At 39.6% G+C, this 17,898-nt stretch overlaps 1 protein-coding gene across 1 annotated transcript in view; it reads left to right on the forward strand.

Moving 5' to 3' along the window:
* PDSS2 (decaprenyl diphosphate synthase subunit 2) overlaps positions 1 to 17,898 on the forward strand; it is a 1,587,149-nt gene that overhangs the window by 1,331,570 nt on the left and 237,681 nt on the right. Inside the window, exon 6 of the mRNA XM_044069781.1 lies at positions 17,109 to 17,240. Within this exon, the coding sequence (XP_043925716.1) occupies positions 17,109 to 17,240 (132 nt within the window). The remainder of the gene's footprint in view (positions 1 to 17,108; positions 17,241 to 17,898) is intronic.

The following is a 17,898-nucleotide window of genomic DNA, read 5'->3' on the forward strand; positions in this document are numbered from 1 at the left end:
CATAGCTCCACCTTGGATCATGGATCCCATTCCGGATCTAATTCGTCATCCCTCGGGAATGCTTCCTCCGAATCTGGACAGACTAAAGCTCACAGCTTGGCTGCTCCAGTTCCACTAGTTGCTAGGACTCCCGGTATCTCTTCTCCTGTTAAACCTATCTTGGTTGCAGCACATAAATCTTCTACCAAAAAAATTTATTCTAGCAAATGGAGACGCTTCTCTATTTGGGCTTCACAGAGAATTCTAGATCCTTTTACCGCTCCGATCCCAGTGGTATTAGACTTTTTGTCTCATATCTTCCAGCAAGGAGCCAGCTCCTGCACAGTGAAGGTCCAGCTGGAGGCTATTTCTCATTTCCATGAAGGGGACAATTTAGGCTGTCTCACTGCTGCCAGAATTTGTAAGACCTTTTTGAAAGGCACTTTTCTTCTGCGACCCTCTATTAAAATTCCGTCCCCACCATGGGATCTGACTGCAGTTCTTCAGGCATTAATTGCTCCTCCTTTCGAGCCCTCGGCATCAGTTGACTTAAAATTTTTGTCATGGAAGACAGCTTTTCTGGTAGCTATAACTTCAGCAAGGAGAGTATCGGAGCTGAAAGCTCTTTGTATGAAACCCCCATACCTTGTGTGACAGGGTGTCTCTCAGGACTAATCCATCCTTTCTTCCTAAAGTTGCTTTTGAGACAAATATTAATCAATCTATTAATTTGCCTGTCTTTTTCCCTAATTTTCAGAACAAAGGGGAATACAAACTTAATTTGCTGGATGTTCACAGGCAGTTACGTTTTTATTTGCACAGGACGGCGGCCTTTCGCAAATCTGATCAACTTTTTGTTTCCTTTGCTAAGCCCTTTTTAGGGAAACCAGTTTCAAAGGTGACTCTGGCTAGGTGGATTTCCCTTTGTACCCTACAAGCATACAGAGAGCTTGGTTTACCAGAACCAGTAGGAGTTCATGCCCATTCTACACATTCTATGGCGACGTCTGCAGCATTCTTGTCTAGAGTTTCCCTGGATGACATTTGCTCAGCGGCTACCTGGGCGTCTTCTCACACCTTTATTAATCATTATAAACTGGATTTGGTGTCTAGAGGAAGGGTTTCATTTGGCTCTGCAGTGCTCCGGAATATCCTTCCTTAAGGGCCTCCCAAGATTTTGGGTAGCTGGGGACTCTGTCCCACAGGTTGCTGATCAAATGAAGTTAACTACTTTAGATAAAGAAGTTATGTACTCACCATAACGTTCCATCTGAGTAGGTAAACTTCATTTGTCAGCAACCGTCCCTCCCTCCTTCCCTCTTACCTTGGCATTTTTTTGCTGAACTTGATGTCCAGAGTTCACGTGTTGGAGGTTTGTCCTTGGTTTAGGGGTCTCAGGTTAGTTTGTTGGTATCATGTATAGAGTGGCAATCTCGATCTGAGGATTGGAAGGAGGTTGCAGTGCAGTATGAGTAGGGGGGAGGAGCTTGGAGCTTGGATCTCTTTGCCTGGTATGCTGCCGGCTCGAATCCGTATCGGATCTGTAACCCACAGGTTGCTGACAAATGAAGTTTACCTACTCAGATGGAAAGTTATGGTGAGTACATAACTTCTTTTTTGTGGTTATTGGAGAGCCCACATTCTGCCTCGCAGTAGCCATGATGGGATTAGTGATTCTGTTTTCTCCTGGTGAGAGAAGGAGTGCAGTTACATAATTTCCTGGAGACTGCTGATCACCAGAAAGCTTAATAATTGCTTTATAGTTGACAGCTTGGAATCTGTCCTTTATATTCTGATCCTGGTGAGGGTAGGAACAGTCCATTGATTCCTGACTCTTTCTGGTTGGAGAGTGAGTGTCTGTGCTTAACATACCTGATTGGTCTTGTTGCTGTTCAAGGCTTCTACCAGAAAAAGGCTACAAGCCTGCAGACCCTTACATCATCTGGGACAAGACTGCGGATCACCAAACAGGCCGTGGCCTGCTTCTTTTCATGGGATTGATGCTAACATTTTGCTTCTGATGAGAGAAGAAGTAAAGAAGTATTGTATCCCAACAGAGTGAAGCTGTGAGACCAGCATTAGAAGTAGCCAGGCAGTAGCCATTCATGCAACTTCCCTCTTTTCATCATTCCTGACAAGCGAATTCTTTATTTTTCAGTAAGTACTGCTTGATTTCTTCTTAACTTCAGAATATCTGCCTAAATACTTCAGCCTTAAATATTCAGGGTCTATGTATTAGTTTCCCCTCAAGTGTTTGGCAGTGCTCTGTACAGACTCAGACATCTTGAGTGCCATTTTTCCTGTAAAAGGCATATACAAGGAAACAGCTCCATTACTTAGTAATGATGACCATCCCTCCTGGCATGTCTAAAGGTCAGTTCCCTGTGCTTTCTCGTATTAACCTGGTGAACTTGGGCATTCTGAGACAGTGTAGCAACTGCCTCATGTACACAGACAACCCTCTCCTCTTACCTCCCAACACTCAGACTTATGCACTTATATATCCAAATTGGAAGGCATGCACTCTCAAGCCAAGACCAGAATAGCTGGTCAAGAGGAGAATGTCAACAACTGCACCACACCACATGTAACACATAGCCCTCCATAACACCCACTATCACAGCTCTCACATAAAAACACAAACCACACACCCACCTTCGCGGAGGCTCTCAGTTGAAATCTACCAAAACATCAGAGACCTCCAAGGCAGAAACTCACTCGACCACCACAACACAGCACAGCACAAACCACACACACAGGTCTTGTGCCAATAGCTACACCAATATTGTCATAGCTGCTTAGGAAAATGAATTTCTGTTGAACAATAGGTTTATGAGGCAACTTGATTTTTTTACTGTAGATTTGTCGATGACCTCTTTGTTATATGGTGTGGAGATGAGAGCTTACTATTGGCCTTTTACGGTTATATGAATAATACCAGCCATTTTTTGAAATTTACTATACATAGGTCTCATGAGACAGAATGTTTAGATGTTAAAATTCTGAAAAATGTTGATGATAATATTGATACCAGAGTGTATAGGAAAGCTTTCTTTAGGAACACATATCTCCAACGACAGAGTATACATCCTACACATATTTTTAAAAATGTTATAAAGGGACAAGGTTTACGAACATCCAGGTTGAATGCTAGTGAAGAAGGTTTCCATCAGGATTTGAACTTACTGAAGGCTAGATTTGAGGAAAGAGGCTATAAGAGTAGAGACATTGTCAACACTACCCTCTTTGAGGTCTGATAGAGGTAAACCATATTTTTTCTGGGAATCATTCACAGAATGTTGTTTGGGACAATGGACCAGGAACATTGAGAATTCCTGTTACTTATTCTAGTAACATTACACAAATACAAGATCTTTTTAGGAGGAATTGTCATGTTTTATGCACAGATCCAGATATTAGGTCTGTAGTGGGCCAGATACCTAGATTTATGTTTAAAAATAATAAATCTCTTAAAAGGATGCTATGTTATCCTAGGTCTTTTGCACCCCTTCCTAATAGTTATCTGATGATAGGTACACATCCCTGTCACATTTGTAATTTCTGTCTTTTTAGACCCAAGTAGTAAGTTTATGCATCCAGATACATACAGATGTCTATAGTTTAATATGCATGCTAATTGCAATTCATCTCATGTGGTATATCTCGCTTACTGTCAGGTATGTTCATCCTTTTATATTGGCAAGACTGACAGGAGATTAAGAGATCGAATAAGGGAACATGTTGATGCCATAAGTACAAATGCACTTGCTAGACACGTTATACAGTATGGCCCTAGACATAGGTTTAGTTTTATGGTAGTTGAAATTGTTCATCCGAGTGAACATGGGGGGGACATAAGGAACAGAACAGAGACATCTGAACTGAATTGGATTATTAGTATGCTTGCCACTTGTGGAGAGGTTTAAATGACAAAATCTCCATTAAACCTGTATTAAAGGCTAGACAGATCTCTAGATAGTTGACATATTATATGTTTTTATATTAGTTTTAATTTTATTAGAACTCTATTTTAGCATATTGTATGTGATATAAGTTGTGTATATATTTATATGTAGGGACACCAAGTGTATTCAGTTTTGAGGCTAATACTATTATAAGGTGCCTTAATTGGATATTTAAATAGTTAATGAAATTGGCTGATGTTTAAATGTGGTGGGATTGTTGAATGATTTTGTCTGATGAAGTGGCTTATGTGGCTGCGAAAGTGCTCACAGTAAAACAAAGATTTTATGCTATTATTCCTGGTAGTGGTTTGATTCCTCACTTATAATTTTCTGGACATACATATTTGTATATATGTGTAGATATATAATGTCTGTATTTGCTAACATAGTATGTTACACTGACCATTTCAAATTAAACTTAACTGTGTAGTAACCATATTATGGGCTTTTGACTTCAACATAAAATCATCTTTTGCATATTCAAAAACACATTTTAATAAACTCAACTTTTCATAACTTATTTTTGTGATCAGCTGTCTGACTGCCCTGTATCTGTCTAGCTTTATAAATGACCTTATTAATCCAGGATATTTACCAGGTCTGTTTTCTCTCAGTATCTAGTCCATTTTGGTCAGTTCAGGACACATATTGAGTGGAATCCTTCTACATTTCATATCTATCACAGTTCTTTACAGACGCTGATTTCCTTAGATAGTACGTCCTTTCTCCATAAGGTTTGACATATCTGTCTTTTACAAATGTCTAAGATATATCTGTACAGCTTTCCATTTTCCCCACGAACGAGAAAAGGATCTTGGTTTTATTATTTTGCCAACTAATGTAGCTTCAGGCTGCAAACTTTCACACAGTTAGTGTATTTACTGTTTCCAGTTTGTATATCAGGATGGGAACCCTTGTGCATTTTCTGTCATAGCAGTGTTTCTGTCTATGCCAATTTCTTTCTAGCATCTTCCATTACTCTGAACTGATTTTCATGCATCAGCAAAGCAGTTGAAGTAGATAATTTGCCTTTCAACCTTCTTCCTATTAAAGTTAAGCTGGTAAGAAATTGTGTCCATGTAGGTAAATATTCCTGTATCCCAAAATTGTTATATTCCAGTCCTTTTAGCTTTTGCTACAGTTGTTTCTCATGATATTTTTCTTGCTTGGATGATTATGTCCAGTTAACTGTTCGACTGCAGATAATATGGACTGGAGGTTGTACGTCTGAATTCACACTTATGGAATTCCTGACTATTATCCTGCAGTCCATCTGACATTCGCTGTCTTGAGAATTCAGACTACAGTGCACTAGTTTCACTTGTACTTGCTACGTCACTTAGTTTGAATAATAATGCACTGTAAAATGCACACATTTAATTGTCTCTTTGTTCCATTAATAATGTGGTACTGGTAATGTATCTTTTTGCCTGGATTGTTATGGCATACTCTGTATATGGCTCAGCTGTGTACTACTTGTTCTGTTTGAGTCACCACCCCTGGTTTTCTTTCTTGACATTTTATCCCAGACGTGATTCACATATCTCCTCAAGGATTTGTTTTCTCTGTTGATTGGCAACTATTATTATGGCAGCTATGATTATATCTTGGACACAGCTTATTCCATCCTTTAACAAAAAATAAGACTGCATTTCTTTCCTCCCTAATGATTTTATTTGTCTTTGTCCATCAATTTATTTTAATGTCCTTCAATCACTGCATTTCTTAGTGGAAGTTAATACGTGTCTGTCATTTATAGAAAGTAGACAAGAAGGCCTGGAAACTATAGGAGAAAATTAAAAAAGGAACCCAGGTATTGGGACAAATAACTAGAGAGGGAAAGGTAGTAGAATTGGATGAGGCAAATGCAAGGCTTGAACTGCAGGTTAGAGACTGCCGTCCCCACCAAGGATTAATATCAGAGTATAAGCAAAGAGAAAGGGGTGGGAGAGGGCTAAGTGAAGGACCTGAAATGGTAGAGTTTTTAGTATAGTCTAGAAAGGAAGCTTCTGTTCACAAGGTGATAATTAGTAGGTAAGTAATATACTGCGTGATAAGTATAAGATTCAGTTAGGAGATTAGAAAATATTCAGAGGAGAGACTGGAAAGGCAGTTTACAAATGAGCAATGGGATGACAACTCTGGGGCTCCCAAATATGCAACAATGTCCAGAAGGTTTAGGACTTTTCCTTGGAAGTCTTTGCTTAGATATTTTATACCCTAAGCAGTCTTTTCCTCAGGTAAATAGCAAATATTGGAGAAATTATGGCAAAGAGAGAGACATGCTCACAAAAATGTTTTAGGGAGTGTGACAAGTTGGCAGAATTTAAAAACTTGCTACAGAGTACTTTTTCAGAAGTATTGGGGATCAAATGTTTGTAACTGAGGAATTGAGTCTGTTGAGCTGGGACACATGATTTGAGCTGTGTAGATATAGTAATGCCTTACCAAGTTTAATACAACTGGCTGACAAAAAGGCAAGTGCTAGAAAATGGAAATCAAAGTTTAAACCATCTATAACTGAAGTACCAAATATTATAAAAGACTGGAATAGGATCTTTAGAAAAGAGAGGAAACCAATTACATATAAATAAATGAAATTTGTGGAAATAGTATATGCAGGTAACATTCAAGAGGAGGAGTGAGGATTAAAGTTGTTGCGTCTTTCGGCTTTTCCTGGTTAGGGGTCGCCACAGCGGAATTCCGGTCCGCTAATGATTGGCAGTAGATTTTTATGTGCCGAGTTGCCAGCCCTGACGCACAACCTTCAACGAAGGTACGCCCATTCACGCATGTCTCCACGCAGAAGACGGTCTAACTGAGAATCAAACCGGAAAGCGTCTTACTGTGAAGCGACAACGCTACCGCAGCACCACCACCGCAGACAGGAGTGAGGTTTAAAGGATGGGAGAAATTAAGCAATGCATTTAATGTTGGAGTGACTGATAATTGTTAAAGTAAACATGTATACCAGGTGAAAATGTGAAATATCCCTTTCATTTGTTTTCTTTTCTGTTAATGTATATAAGCCACATAATTTTAATTATGATTTAATAAAGATGTTAACAAATCTTTATCTTTCTTCTATTAATGGTAACTGCATATTATCCTGAGAATCTTTAGTTCTAGCAATTCATAATGCTGCACTGATAAACATTCTTTACTTAGCATATTTATTATGCATAGTTTCTTGCTTGTGTGTATATATCAGTTTCAGGTCATACTTCTATAGATTAAGTAACATCCTCTGCTTTCTTGGAGTTGCTTATACAAATATGAAAATGCTTTGCAGGATTGTTTAAGGTCTCTGTCCTCCTGAACTTCTTTGCTGTAGACATATGGAAGTTGTTACATCCATGCACTATTTCTAACAATTATTTGTATGTCTGAGGATATGTTGTACCTGCATCTGTGAATGATCTTACCCATATGCAGCTGATCTGTACTCTTGTGGGATCACCATTCCTACACCATTCTGACTAGTGTCTACTTGATACACAACTGGCTTATTCACTTCATAGTGTTTTAACAATGGAGCTTCTCTTACTAATTTCTTGAGCATTTTAAAGGTGTTTTACTGTTCAGAGCTCCATTCCCAGGTTAGACCTTTCTTTGAAAACTTTGCTGTAAGCATCATTTTCAAAGGCATATTAGGTACAAAATTTGCAAGATACTGCATCATGCAGTGGTTAGAAACATTTGAAATACGTGATTGTCCTCTGACTTTTGCTGCATCAAGATGTTCTTCGTGTTTCACTGTTGCAGTCATTACATTTGCGTAATCAACGCACTATCCGTCATCGGTACATTTTTGCTTCTAAATATTTTGGATCTCGGTTTAATTATCCAGAAATGACGTCTGTTAGCAATCCGACTACCGGAATACCTAAAAAACGCAAAGAAAAAGACAGAGACAGGCCATTGAGGTCCAAAACTGCCGATGACGCTTCTCCTAAGCCAGTCGCCAGTTCGACCGGTACTCAATGAGGCACTTTCGCAGCCCCTAATACCCGCTACTTCTGATTCGCAGGCCTCTACTGAGACCTATTCGGAGTCTGGTATGCCGCGAGATGCTTCAGTTATGGAACCCGCAGATGTCTCTACCTTGGATGGGTCTGGAGCTGCTGTGCAGGCACCGGCTTCTGAGGGTGTATTCAGGCCTACAGATTTGTATATTAAACCAACGCCATCTTCAATATTAAGGCCAAAATCTCGATCTATGTCTAAAAGACAGATGCCTAGGCCACATGTGCAGGCCCCTATGCCTAAAAAACAAATGATCAAAATGGCTGAATATTTAATTACTCTAATCAGGGGTAGCCAACCCCCACCTTCAAAGAGGCGTAGGCCTGAACTTGACTATGAATCTTCTGAACAGGATTCTATTTCTTCTGACTCATCTAATGAACAAGATTTGTCTATACCTACTTATGAGAACTCTGATGCAGAGGATTCCATTCCTTCTGCTTCTCCCCCTGAGGATTTTTCTTTTGGGGAAACTTTACATACTTTAAGGGAACATTTCCACTGGGCAAGTCAGGATTTTTCTGATTCCAAAAAGAGGCTTAGGGATTTTCTTCTTCTTCCTCAATATAGGCCTTTGGCTATACCTCCTGTACTAGACATTGTTGATGATGTGTTTTCAGAATCCAGTCTGGTCCCTGATTCTCTGCCTCCGGCCCCTTGTAAGCAGACAGATACTACAGGGTTCCTGATTCCCACAAATTCCTTTTCAAAAATCCTGCTGCGGACCCTGAAACCATTTCTCAGGGGCCCAAGGGCATTAAGGCTTCTTCTGCTAAAAATCCTACCCCTTCTGATAGAGACTCCAGAGCGCTGGATAGATGGGGGAAAAAGGTTTATACTTCTGCAACCTTAGCAATCAGGGCTTTAAACTGTCAATTTCATATGCTAAAATATCAGCAGCATATCATGGGACTGCTTAGACAGAAAATGATGTTGATTTCTGACTGTGTGGAAAATAAAGATTTATTGCACTCAGCTGAACAAGTTGGAAAACATACTTTGCAATGTGGTTTTGATTCTTTGGAGGCCTCTTGCAGGGCTGCTGTTACTGGGTCTGTGCTTAGAAGGCATGCTTGGCTTAAGGAACAATCTCTGCCTGATCATGTTAAACCAAAATTGTTGGATGCTCCTTTGCAGCAGGACCATCTGTTTGGCAATAAGGCTGAAAAAGTCCTAAAAAAGATGGAAGATAAGGCTAAATCTATGCAGACTGTGAAAGATTTCTTACACATACAACCTCCAAGATTTAGAAGGCACTGACCTACTAAGAACTGGTCCTTTCCAGTTCCTTCCAGAGCCACTGAAGCCAGACCTAGACATGCCAAAAGCACCAAGTTTCAGTCCCAAGGGACTTTCAGAACTAAGCAATGGGGTGCCTCCTCTTCCAAATCTGGAAGCAACAAGGCACCTCCCTGTGGTAAACAGTCTCAATGACTTTTTACCAAGCACTTACCTTTTAGCCGCCCCTTTGGGGGGGGAAACTGGCACTTCATGCAAAAAACTGGCAACTTATAACCCAGGACAAATGGGTTTTAAATATAGTGTCCCAGGGATACAGATTTCATTTCAGCATGTTGCCAACTCCAAGCGGATGGCCAGACCTGCCCCCAAATCAGTGGGCAGAGGCTCAGAAACAAGTACTTTCTCTCTTAAACATGGGGGCTATTCAACTAGTACCAGAAGGGGAAAAGGGACAAGGTTTCTATTCCAGACTTTTCCTGGCACCCAGAAAAGACAAATCATGGCATCCAATTCTGGACTTGTCTACTCTAAACACTTTCCTGGACATTCCAAAATTCAAGATGCTGACTCTTCACCAGTTACTTCCTATGCTAGGCAAAGATGCCTGGTTGGCAACTCTAGATCTAAAAGAGGCATACCTGCATATCCCAATCAAGGAATCTTGCAGAAGATACCTTCGCTTCAAAGAAGGCTTTTTGCATTATTAGTTCTCTGCACTGCCCTTTGGCTTATCTACTGCGCCCAGGATCTTTACAAAGTGCCTGGCTCCAGTAATTGCATTTTGCAGGCAAAGAAATATTCAAATATATCCATACCTGGACGATTGTCTAATTCAGGCAGAAAACAAGCCCATTCTTCTGAAACATCTGGCGTTTGTAAAAAGGGTTCTAACTTGTCTAGAGTACACCATAAACGAAAAGAAATCACAATTAATACCCTCTCAAAAAATACCATTCCTGGGTGCAAGCTTGAATACAACTGCCCAGATGGCTTACCTTATGCCATGCCAGAAAAGCAAATTCAGTTGGTGACTTACTTCAAACAGGTGACCACAAAAACCCTGCTATCAGCAAGACAAATATTGCAAGCCTTGGGGTTCATGGCCTCCTGCATTCTTCTAATTCCATATGCAAGACTGCATATGAGGAAACTTCAGTGGTACTTAAAAAGTTTATGGAGTCAACATTCTCACAGCCTGGAAACAATGATTCCTGTCATACCTTGCCTGCAACTAGAGTTCCTTTGGTGGGCAGAAGCCTGCCACCAAAACAAGGGGCTGCCATTCACACCACCTCCTGCTTCCCAAACCCTAACTACAGATGCAACAGACTATGCATGGGGGGCTCATCTGGTAGGGAAATGCATTCAGGGCAAATGGAGCTCGAAACAAATGCAACTTCATATCAATCAAAAAGAAATGCTAGCTGTACAGAAAGCACTGACAGCCTTCAAGGACTACCTTTTATCCAGGGCAACTAATGGTAAAGACAGACAACACCACAGTTATGTGGTACATAAACAAGCAGAGGGGTACACATTCCTAACCCCTCTGCAGACAAGCCATGGCATTGTGGAACACGGCCTTGAGCTATCAAGTACAGCTACAAGCCCAATTCCTGCCAGGAAAGCTGAATATTTTGGCAGACGATCTACGCAGAAATCTCATGGACCCACATCAATGGAAACTGGAACCACAGATTTTCAACATGTTGACACGCAAATGGGGGAGCCCAGACATAGATCTCTTTGCCTCACCCCAGAACTGCCAGTTGGACTAATTTTGCACAAGAACTCCTCACAAACAAGCCTGGAAAGTGGATGCTCTGTCCTTCAACTGGGAAAACCTATCAGTCTATGCTTTCCCCCTTCTGCCTTTGCTCTCCAAAGTTCTACTAAAAGTCAAACAGGACAAACCAAAGATGATTTTGCTTGCTCCAGACTGGCCTCGCCAACACTGATACCCACTCCTACGCAGTCTGTCACAACTTTCTCCATGGCACCTGCCTCAGACACCTTCCTTACTGTCTCAGCAGAACAACCAAATTCTGCACCCTCAGCTCCAAACATTGAATCTTGCAGCTTGGCCAATCACTTAAATTCTCCCTTAGCACCCCTCAGCAAACCTGTGATGGATGTCATTTTGGAGGCGAAAAGACCTAGTACCAGAAAATCTTATGCTGACAAATGGAAAAGATTCTGTGCCTGGAATCAGTCTCAAGGGATGACCACAGCAGTGCCCAATTTACCTCAGATTTTGCAATACTTAACTGAGATGCTTCACAAGGGCCTATCTTTTGCTTCCGTAAAAATCCATGCCTCAGCCATTTCAGCTCATTACAACACAGAACCCACCCCTCTTCTCTCATCCTCTGTTAAAGCAGTATCTCAGAGGGGCCAAAAACTTAAGGCCACCCAGGAGAGCTCCAACCCCTGCCTGGGACCTTAACTTTGTATTGGAAAAACTCACTCTACCTACTTTCGAGCCAGCTACTACTGCAGACTTAAAATTCCTTTCCTGGAAAACAGCCTTCCTTTTAGCAATCACTTTGGCTAGAAGGATTTCTGAATTACTGGCACTTCTGGCAGTGGAGCCTTTCATCATCTTTCATGCGGACAGGGTGTCACTCAGGACCAACCCATCTTTCATGCTCAAGGTGGTTTCCAGTGTGGCTCTTAATCAGTCCATTCATTTGCCAACTTTCTTTCCCAATCCACAGAACAAAGGGGAGCGGATTCTGCATTCATTGGCTGTACACAGGCAACTTAGATTTTCCTTGGACAGGACTAAATCTCAAAGAAAATCTGAACAACTGTTGGTAGCATTTGCTGCAGAGGGAAAGGCTATTTCAAAGCAAACCATTTCCAAATGGATAAGCCATTGCATTCTTTACTGCTATAAGCACCATGGAAAACCTATCCCCCAGGGGATCATATCCCATTCCACCAGGGCTGCATCTACTTCTACAGCCTTTCTCAGAGGTGTTCCTACCAGAGATATTCTAGAAGCTGCTACCTGGAGTTCAGTTCATACTTTTACCAAGCACTATCACTTACCAATTTTCTCTAAATCCAGAGCTGGCTTTGCCACTGCTATTTTGCAGGGCCTTATAGCTGGCCCTAATACTATATAAATCCATTCTCCCAACCTTAGCTTTGGGAATCTACCCAAATGTAATGAGTGCAACAGTGAAACACAAAGAACATAGTACAGTTGAGTACACTTACCATAAATGTAGATGTTCGAGTGTATTCATTGTTGCAGTCCTGGTTACACTTCCCTCCAGCCCCCTGTTTTTTCTGTTACTATGCCTCTTGGTGTATTTGCTTTTGTTTGGAGGTATATATTTTTGTGTTTAAAATTATTTATGTATTTTGCTCCCCATTTGGGGGGCACCTGACATCTGGGGCAAGAAAAACTGATGTAATGGCATCGGCTGCATGCTTTATACCCCTGACGACCTGATGTCATGGAAGAAGGGATAGCAAAATATGCAGGACCCAAGACTTTGTTAATCAGGCCGACTGAGAGCAACCTGCCAGCAGATTACCCAAATGTAATGACTGCAACAGTGAATACACTCAAACATCTACATTTATGGTAAGTGTACACAAATGTACTCTTCTTTTACTCTGAGTTTGAAATATGACCAATGTGTTTCAGATTTGTTACTGTAATTTTACATTTGCTCCTATTTGGCTTTAAATTCTGGTGTCTTAATCTGTTTAGCAGCTGTATCAGTCTCTTGCTAAATCCTCGTATATATGACTCTACACTAACAGGTCATGTGTTATGCTACCTATGCAACAGTTCTTTCAAATTCCTCTGTTTCTGTTGAAACATTAAATGGAAGCTAGAGGAAAGTGTACATTCTTAAAGCCATGTTTAATGTACACAACATGGAGCTTTTTTCATTTAGCTGTAGCTACCAAAATACCTGGTTTACATATAATGCTAAAAATAACTTAACATTTTGAAGATCACTTCATCAGCTGTAAGCAGTGGTTAATGGAGTAATTATTTGTTTCAGATTTTGCAGATTAATGCAGATGTAAAATTTTGTCCTGCTTTTTAGCAGCAAGCATTCTGTTCATTTTTTCTGTTCGTAGTAATGACCTCTTTATGACACCTAAGGTTTCTGTTCTCTTCACTTCCTGCTCTGTTGTTTTTCTGAGAACTAGTGGTAGTTTTCTTGGAGCTTGTATCACTGGCATAGCATGAAGTTTTATGTTTACATGATAGTCAACTGTAAAGCATCCCAAGTTTTATGTTTACATGATAGTCAACTGTAAAGCATCCCAAGTTTTTAAGTAAATAAATCGAGTTCCTATCAGCATTTCGAATGTTGAAACCGGCAAAGTTAATTTCATCGAACTGAAATGTTCGAAATCTCAGAAGAGTGAACTGATGGAACATCGATTTCTTTCCCAAGGAAAGAAATTAGTGGGTCGTCAATAGAGTTTGATATTTCCTCCACTGTGGTGCGGTCTTGGAGTTGATATATTTAAGTAGAGGGGTGTGGGGGATGAAGCCCCCCACTTCTGTCAGTGTTTAAAGTATTTAAAATATTTTTTTTACACAGAACACCGATTTCTTTCCCTGGGAAAGAAATCGATGTTTCATCACTTTGCTCTTTTGCGATTTCGAACATTTCAGTTCGATGAAATTGCATTCGACGTTTTCAGCATTTGATATGCTGATATAGACCCAATAAATCCCATAGTCATGTAGAATAGTGTTGCTATGGCTTTGCTTGGTATTCAAGATTTGTGATTCTATGACTGCTTCTACACATTTGTCTGCGCTTCCACAAAGTGAATTTTTTTTACCCTTCTACCATCTCACAAACCAAATGACCAAATATGTTAAGAGTTGAAATCCTACAGTTTGAGGCATGACTTGTCTTTCTTATTTTCATATTCACACATCAGTAGCTTTTGACTTAGTAACTTTACTTGGTGCCCTGAATTTGCTAAAAAGTTCACATAGCTCTGTCTGTCCAATCCTTTTGTACCTTAGAGCTTCAGTATAATTTTCAGCATTTCTTGTCAAGTTTGACTTGTAGTGTTGTGTCAGTGCTTCTGATGCATTTTAGACTGCATTGTATCAGCTGTTTTTACTTCAGTAGTGCTAGCAAGTAGCCATTTTATGTTTTGTTCAACAACATGCAAAGTCCTGTGTACACACTTGTCTTTTTTATACAATTTTTCAGAGTGGTCTGTCTAGCGCACAATCTGCAAAATTTATTGAAACGGGATGATGCTTCTGTCATGCGTCATAGCTAAACCTACTACACAAAGATTGAATTTCAGTTCATTGCTCTAATTCTTGACCTTGTTACTGTTTCAGTAAATCTCACAAGGCTATTTCTTCACATCCATTGTTATTGCAAAACAATCTTACATCCGTTCTTAGTTTTTTTTTTTTTTTTGGGGGGGGGGGTTGCCTTTTTGTTTGACTCAAATTTTATCCAAAACACATACATTTCCTTAGTTAACTCTCAACTATGCACTAGTAATTTCAACTGTTCTACAGACATCTACAACTTTTGATAAGGTCAGAGCTGGTTTTCTTAATAGCTTGCCCCTACTTTTATCATTTTTTATTTCACAAAGTGCTGTGTTTCTTGTTAACGAGGAAGGCAACTCACTGAATTTTCAGTCATTGGGGCTCAGTTCTTTGGATTTTTATCATTATCTATAGTGTCTATAGGATCTAGTGCCCTAATGAAAACAAAAAATATGTTGAATAAATACTTCCTTCTAGGCTCATGATAATTTTTGAGTCTCTCTTTAATTGTTGCTATTTTGTTTTTCTTGTGTTCTAGAAGAAGAGAATCATACTGCTCAACCATCTAGATTTTTGCAGAATGTCCAGATTTTGTCTCGTATTTTTGGTCTGTTCCTCTTAAAATTTGTGGTTTTCTGTCAAATCATTGATGATTGGATTCAGTAGATAGTGGCATACATTTGAGTTTTAGGCTTCTTATACTTCAGAAAATGCATGTTAACACAAATCTTGTTACTATTAAGATTTTTTAATTTTATAAGAGCAATATTTAAACATTACCTCTCTTTTTTGGGCTTTTGTCCCTCATTGTTTTGTATTTGTCCAGATTTCTTGAGCTAAGAAGTTCAGAGGTAAGGTAAAGGTATTAAATAATTTTAAGACTTCTTCTCCAGTACCATACAACAATGTGGTACACTGTGCATTGTACATTTTCAGTTTTTTTACAACTGTAGTACCCCTCACAGTAAAGAATAAATCAAATTTCTGAATCCAAAGATCTATCTTTGTGCTACATTCATGTACAGCAAGAGAATTTTTAACGGTTGCAGCTAGTCCATTTTTTCTGACTATATCATACTTTTCTACTTTCAAACACAATTTCTTGAAAGCTCTTCACTTCTGACACCAAGTGTCATATTTAACATATATATATATATATATATATATATATGTGTGTATAAACTGCAAAGTTAGGGACAGCAGTGGAGGATGGCAGAAGAGAATATAAGGAGTGACTTGAACTAGGCTGAAAGGTAGCATTTGAAGTTCATTGCAGACAAATACAATGTACTGCACCCAGATTATAGCAGTCCTGGTGTGAAGTATTATCTGAGGGGAGTGGTCATTATATCATTAGAGAGGAAAAAGTTTCTTTACTTTGCTTGGACAATCAGGAGTAGAATAAAATGATGGACCCATGGGATAGACTGCCAGAAGGGGTAGTAGACAGAGAACAGAAAGTCCACCTGTTCATTCAGGTGAGCATGGGGCAAGTGAAGAGGTGAAGGGAAAGATAGCAATGAAGGGAGAGGCAGAATGTTGAATGAACTTAATGAACAGACTATCTAGGCCTATGTGGCATCAAGCATATGTATTACAATTTAAAGTGCACAGATTCCTACCCACATTTCAAATCACCTGCAACAAATTCCTTATTATCAACTACTTTAAACCTCAGTAATTATTTTAACCTGACCGCTGAGAGATATACGAGTCCCTCTGTTTTTCCTTTTTTTTTGAAAGAACTAAAACAATATTAGTTGGGATATTTTGTAGACAATAACCAAATAAGTGGTGCAGTTAGTCCTTAAAAAAGAAGTCAAACTTTTTGATGAAAGCGCTCAACATTTATTTTAATTTATTAAACTGATACTGAAGACTCGCAGCTTTGGTGCTCTCATTGTTGGATATTTTTAGGACAATCTAATGTTTATGGATATCAGGTCCAACAACCCAGTGTTTCCAAAGGTCAGGCATTCCTCTTATGTTGTGCTGATGATGCCATAAGAAGACAGAAACATGCATGACCACAGCTAGAGGGGGTTTGGCTTTATTGGCCTGAAATCGTCCATAAGTAGACTTAAAAGTAAAAGAAAAAGTCTTGGACATTCAGAATTGCCATTTAGCTGAAACACCTGATATCTTTAAAGGGGTAATTTGTATATATCCCATGTTGCCTCTGATACAAGAGGTTTAAGATATCACAAAGTGGAAAGTCTAGCTTTGCTAGATTTTTCTCTTTGTGTGTTTTTTTTTTTGAAAGGAGCAAAAGGCTGTGTTCTCTGTGGTCATGGTGACAGAGCATGAAATATGTTAAATAGTGAAGTATGAACAAAGTATTTTGTCTTTTCAAGTTGTATGAGACAGCATTACAGGTTTCATTTGTGGCATTGCTGATGTCTGACTTGGTACTCAGATAAGTTAAGGGGGGTTATAAACCACTGAACCCAGTTTCCATAATTTTTTTGCTGTTTGTGTTTTTGTGTGCATTGTAATAGTAATGCTTTACCACTCCAGTGTTTATTTTGTAGCAGCGTACTAAAATTAACAAAAGAAGTTAATAGTATTTTTTCTCTTTCCTGCATCTGTTTGTAACTTCTACCCTTCAGATCAACATGGACCTCCAACCATTTTTTCGAGAAAACATGAGTGAGAAGGTAACCTTCAATATGAATTCAGCCCCTGTCATTTTCCATCAAGAATTCATTGGCCGAGAAGCATGGCTAAATCAAATTAAACAGGTAACTTACACATTTTTTGTCTCATTAAAAATACTTGCATCATAAAGTTTGTGGTGCAATGCTAGCTAATTGATTCTTTCTTCATTTGAAAATAGCTGTTGAAATTTTCTGGAGTCAGTTCAATGCCTTTGGGTCAGGAAGGATAAAGGGTCTCATCCTCTCTATTCAGTCGGCACGCGCTTGCTCAGAGGTGACCTTTCTAGATCCGTTAGTGCCACAAGGGTGAGAAGAAAAAAACCGACACGGCTATAAAATAGGGACGCTGGAGGGATAGATTCATCATATGCTGTGGAACAAAATCCCGGATATGTGAGGCAGAGGCACCTCGCTGGCCTTGTTCAAAGAGAAGAGACCATTGGATGGGGGGGGGAGAGGAGATATACCTAGGATTACTTACCTCAGTGTCACAGAGGCACAGCAAAAAAAAAAAATAGTATAGTTTCCCATACAAAAGTGGCTTGGCCACCATAAACTATGGGCTAGGCTTATAAATGCCCTCGGGCAGATAGCCTAGTATGAACCTATGAACCTATGAGACCATCCTTCAGTTTTGGGAATATGTGCCTGGGAAGAGAAAATGCTACAACTCTTTTTTTAGGGTATTAGATGTTGATTCCTGCTAGTCTGAGTTGAGGTAATTCTCCAGTAGTCTAGGATG

The sequence above is a fragment of the Protopterus annectens genome, chromosome 1.part0 (assembly GCF_019279795.1).
Source record: "Protopterus annectens isolate FY-2018-M chromosome 1.part0, PAN1.0, whole genome shotgun sequence".
Lineage (NCBI taxonomy): Eukaryota > Metazoa > Chordata > Ceratodontiformes > Protopteridae > Protopterus > Protopterus annectens.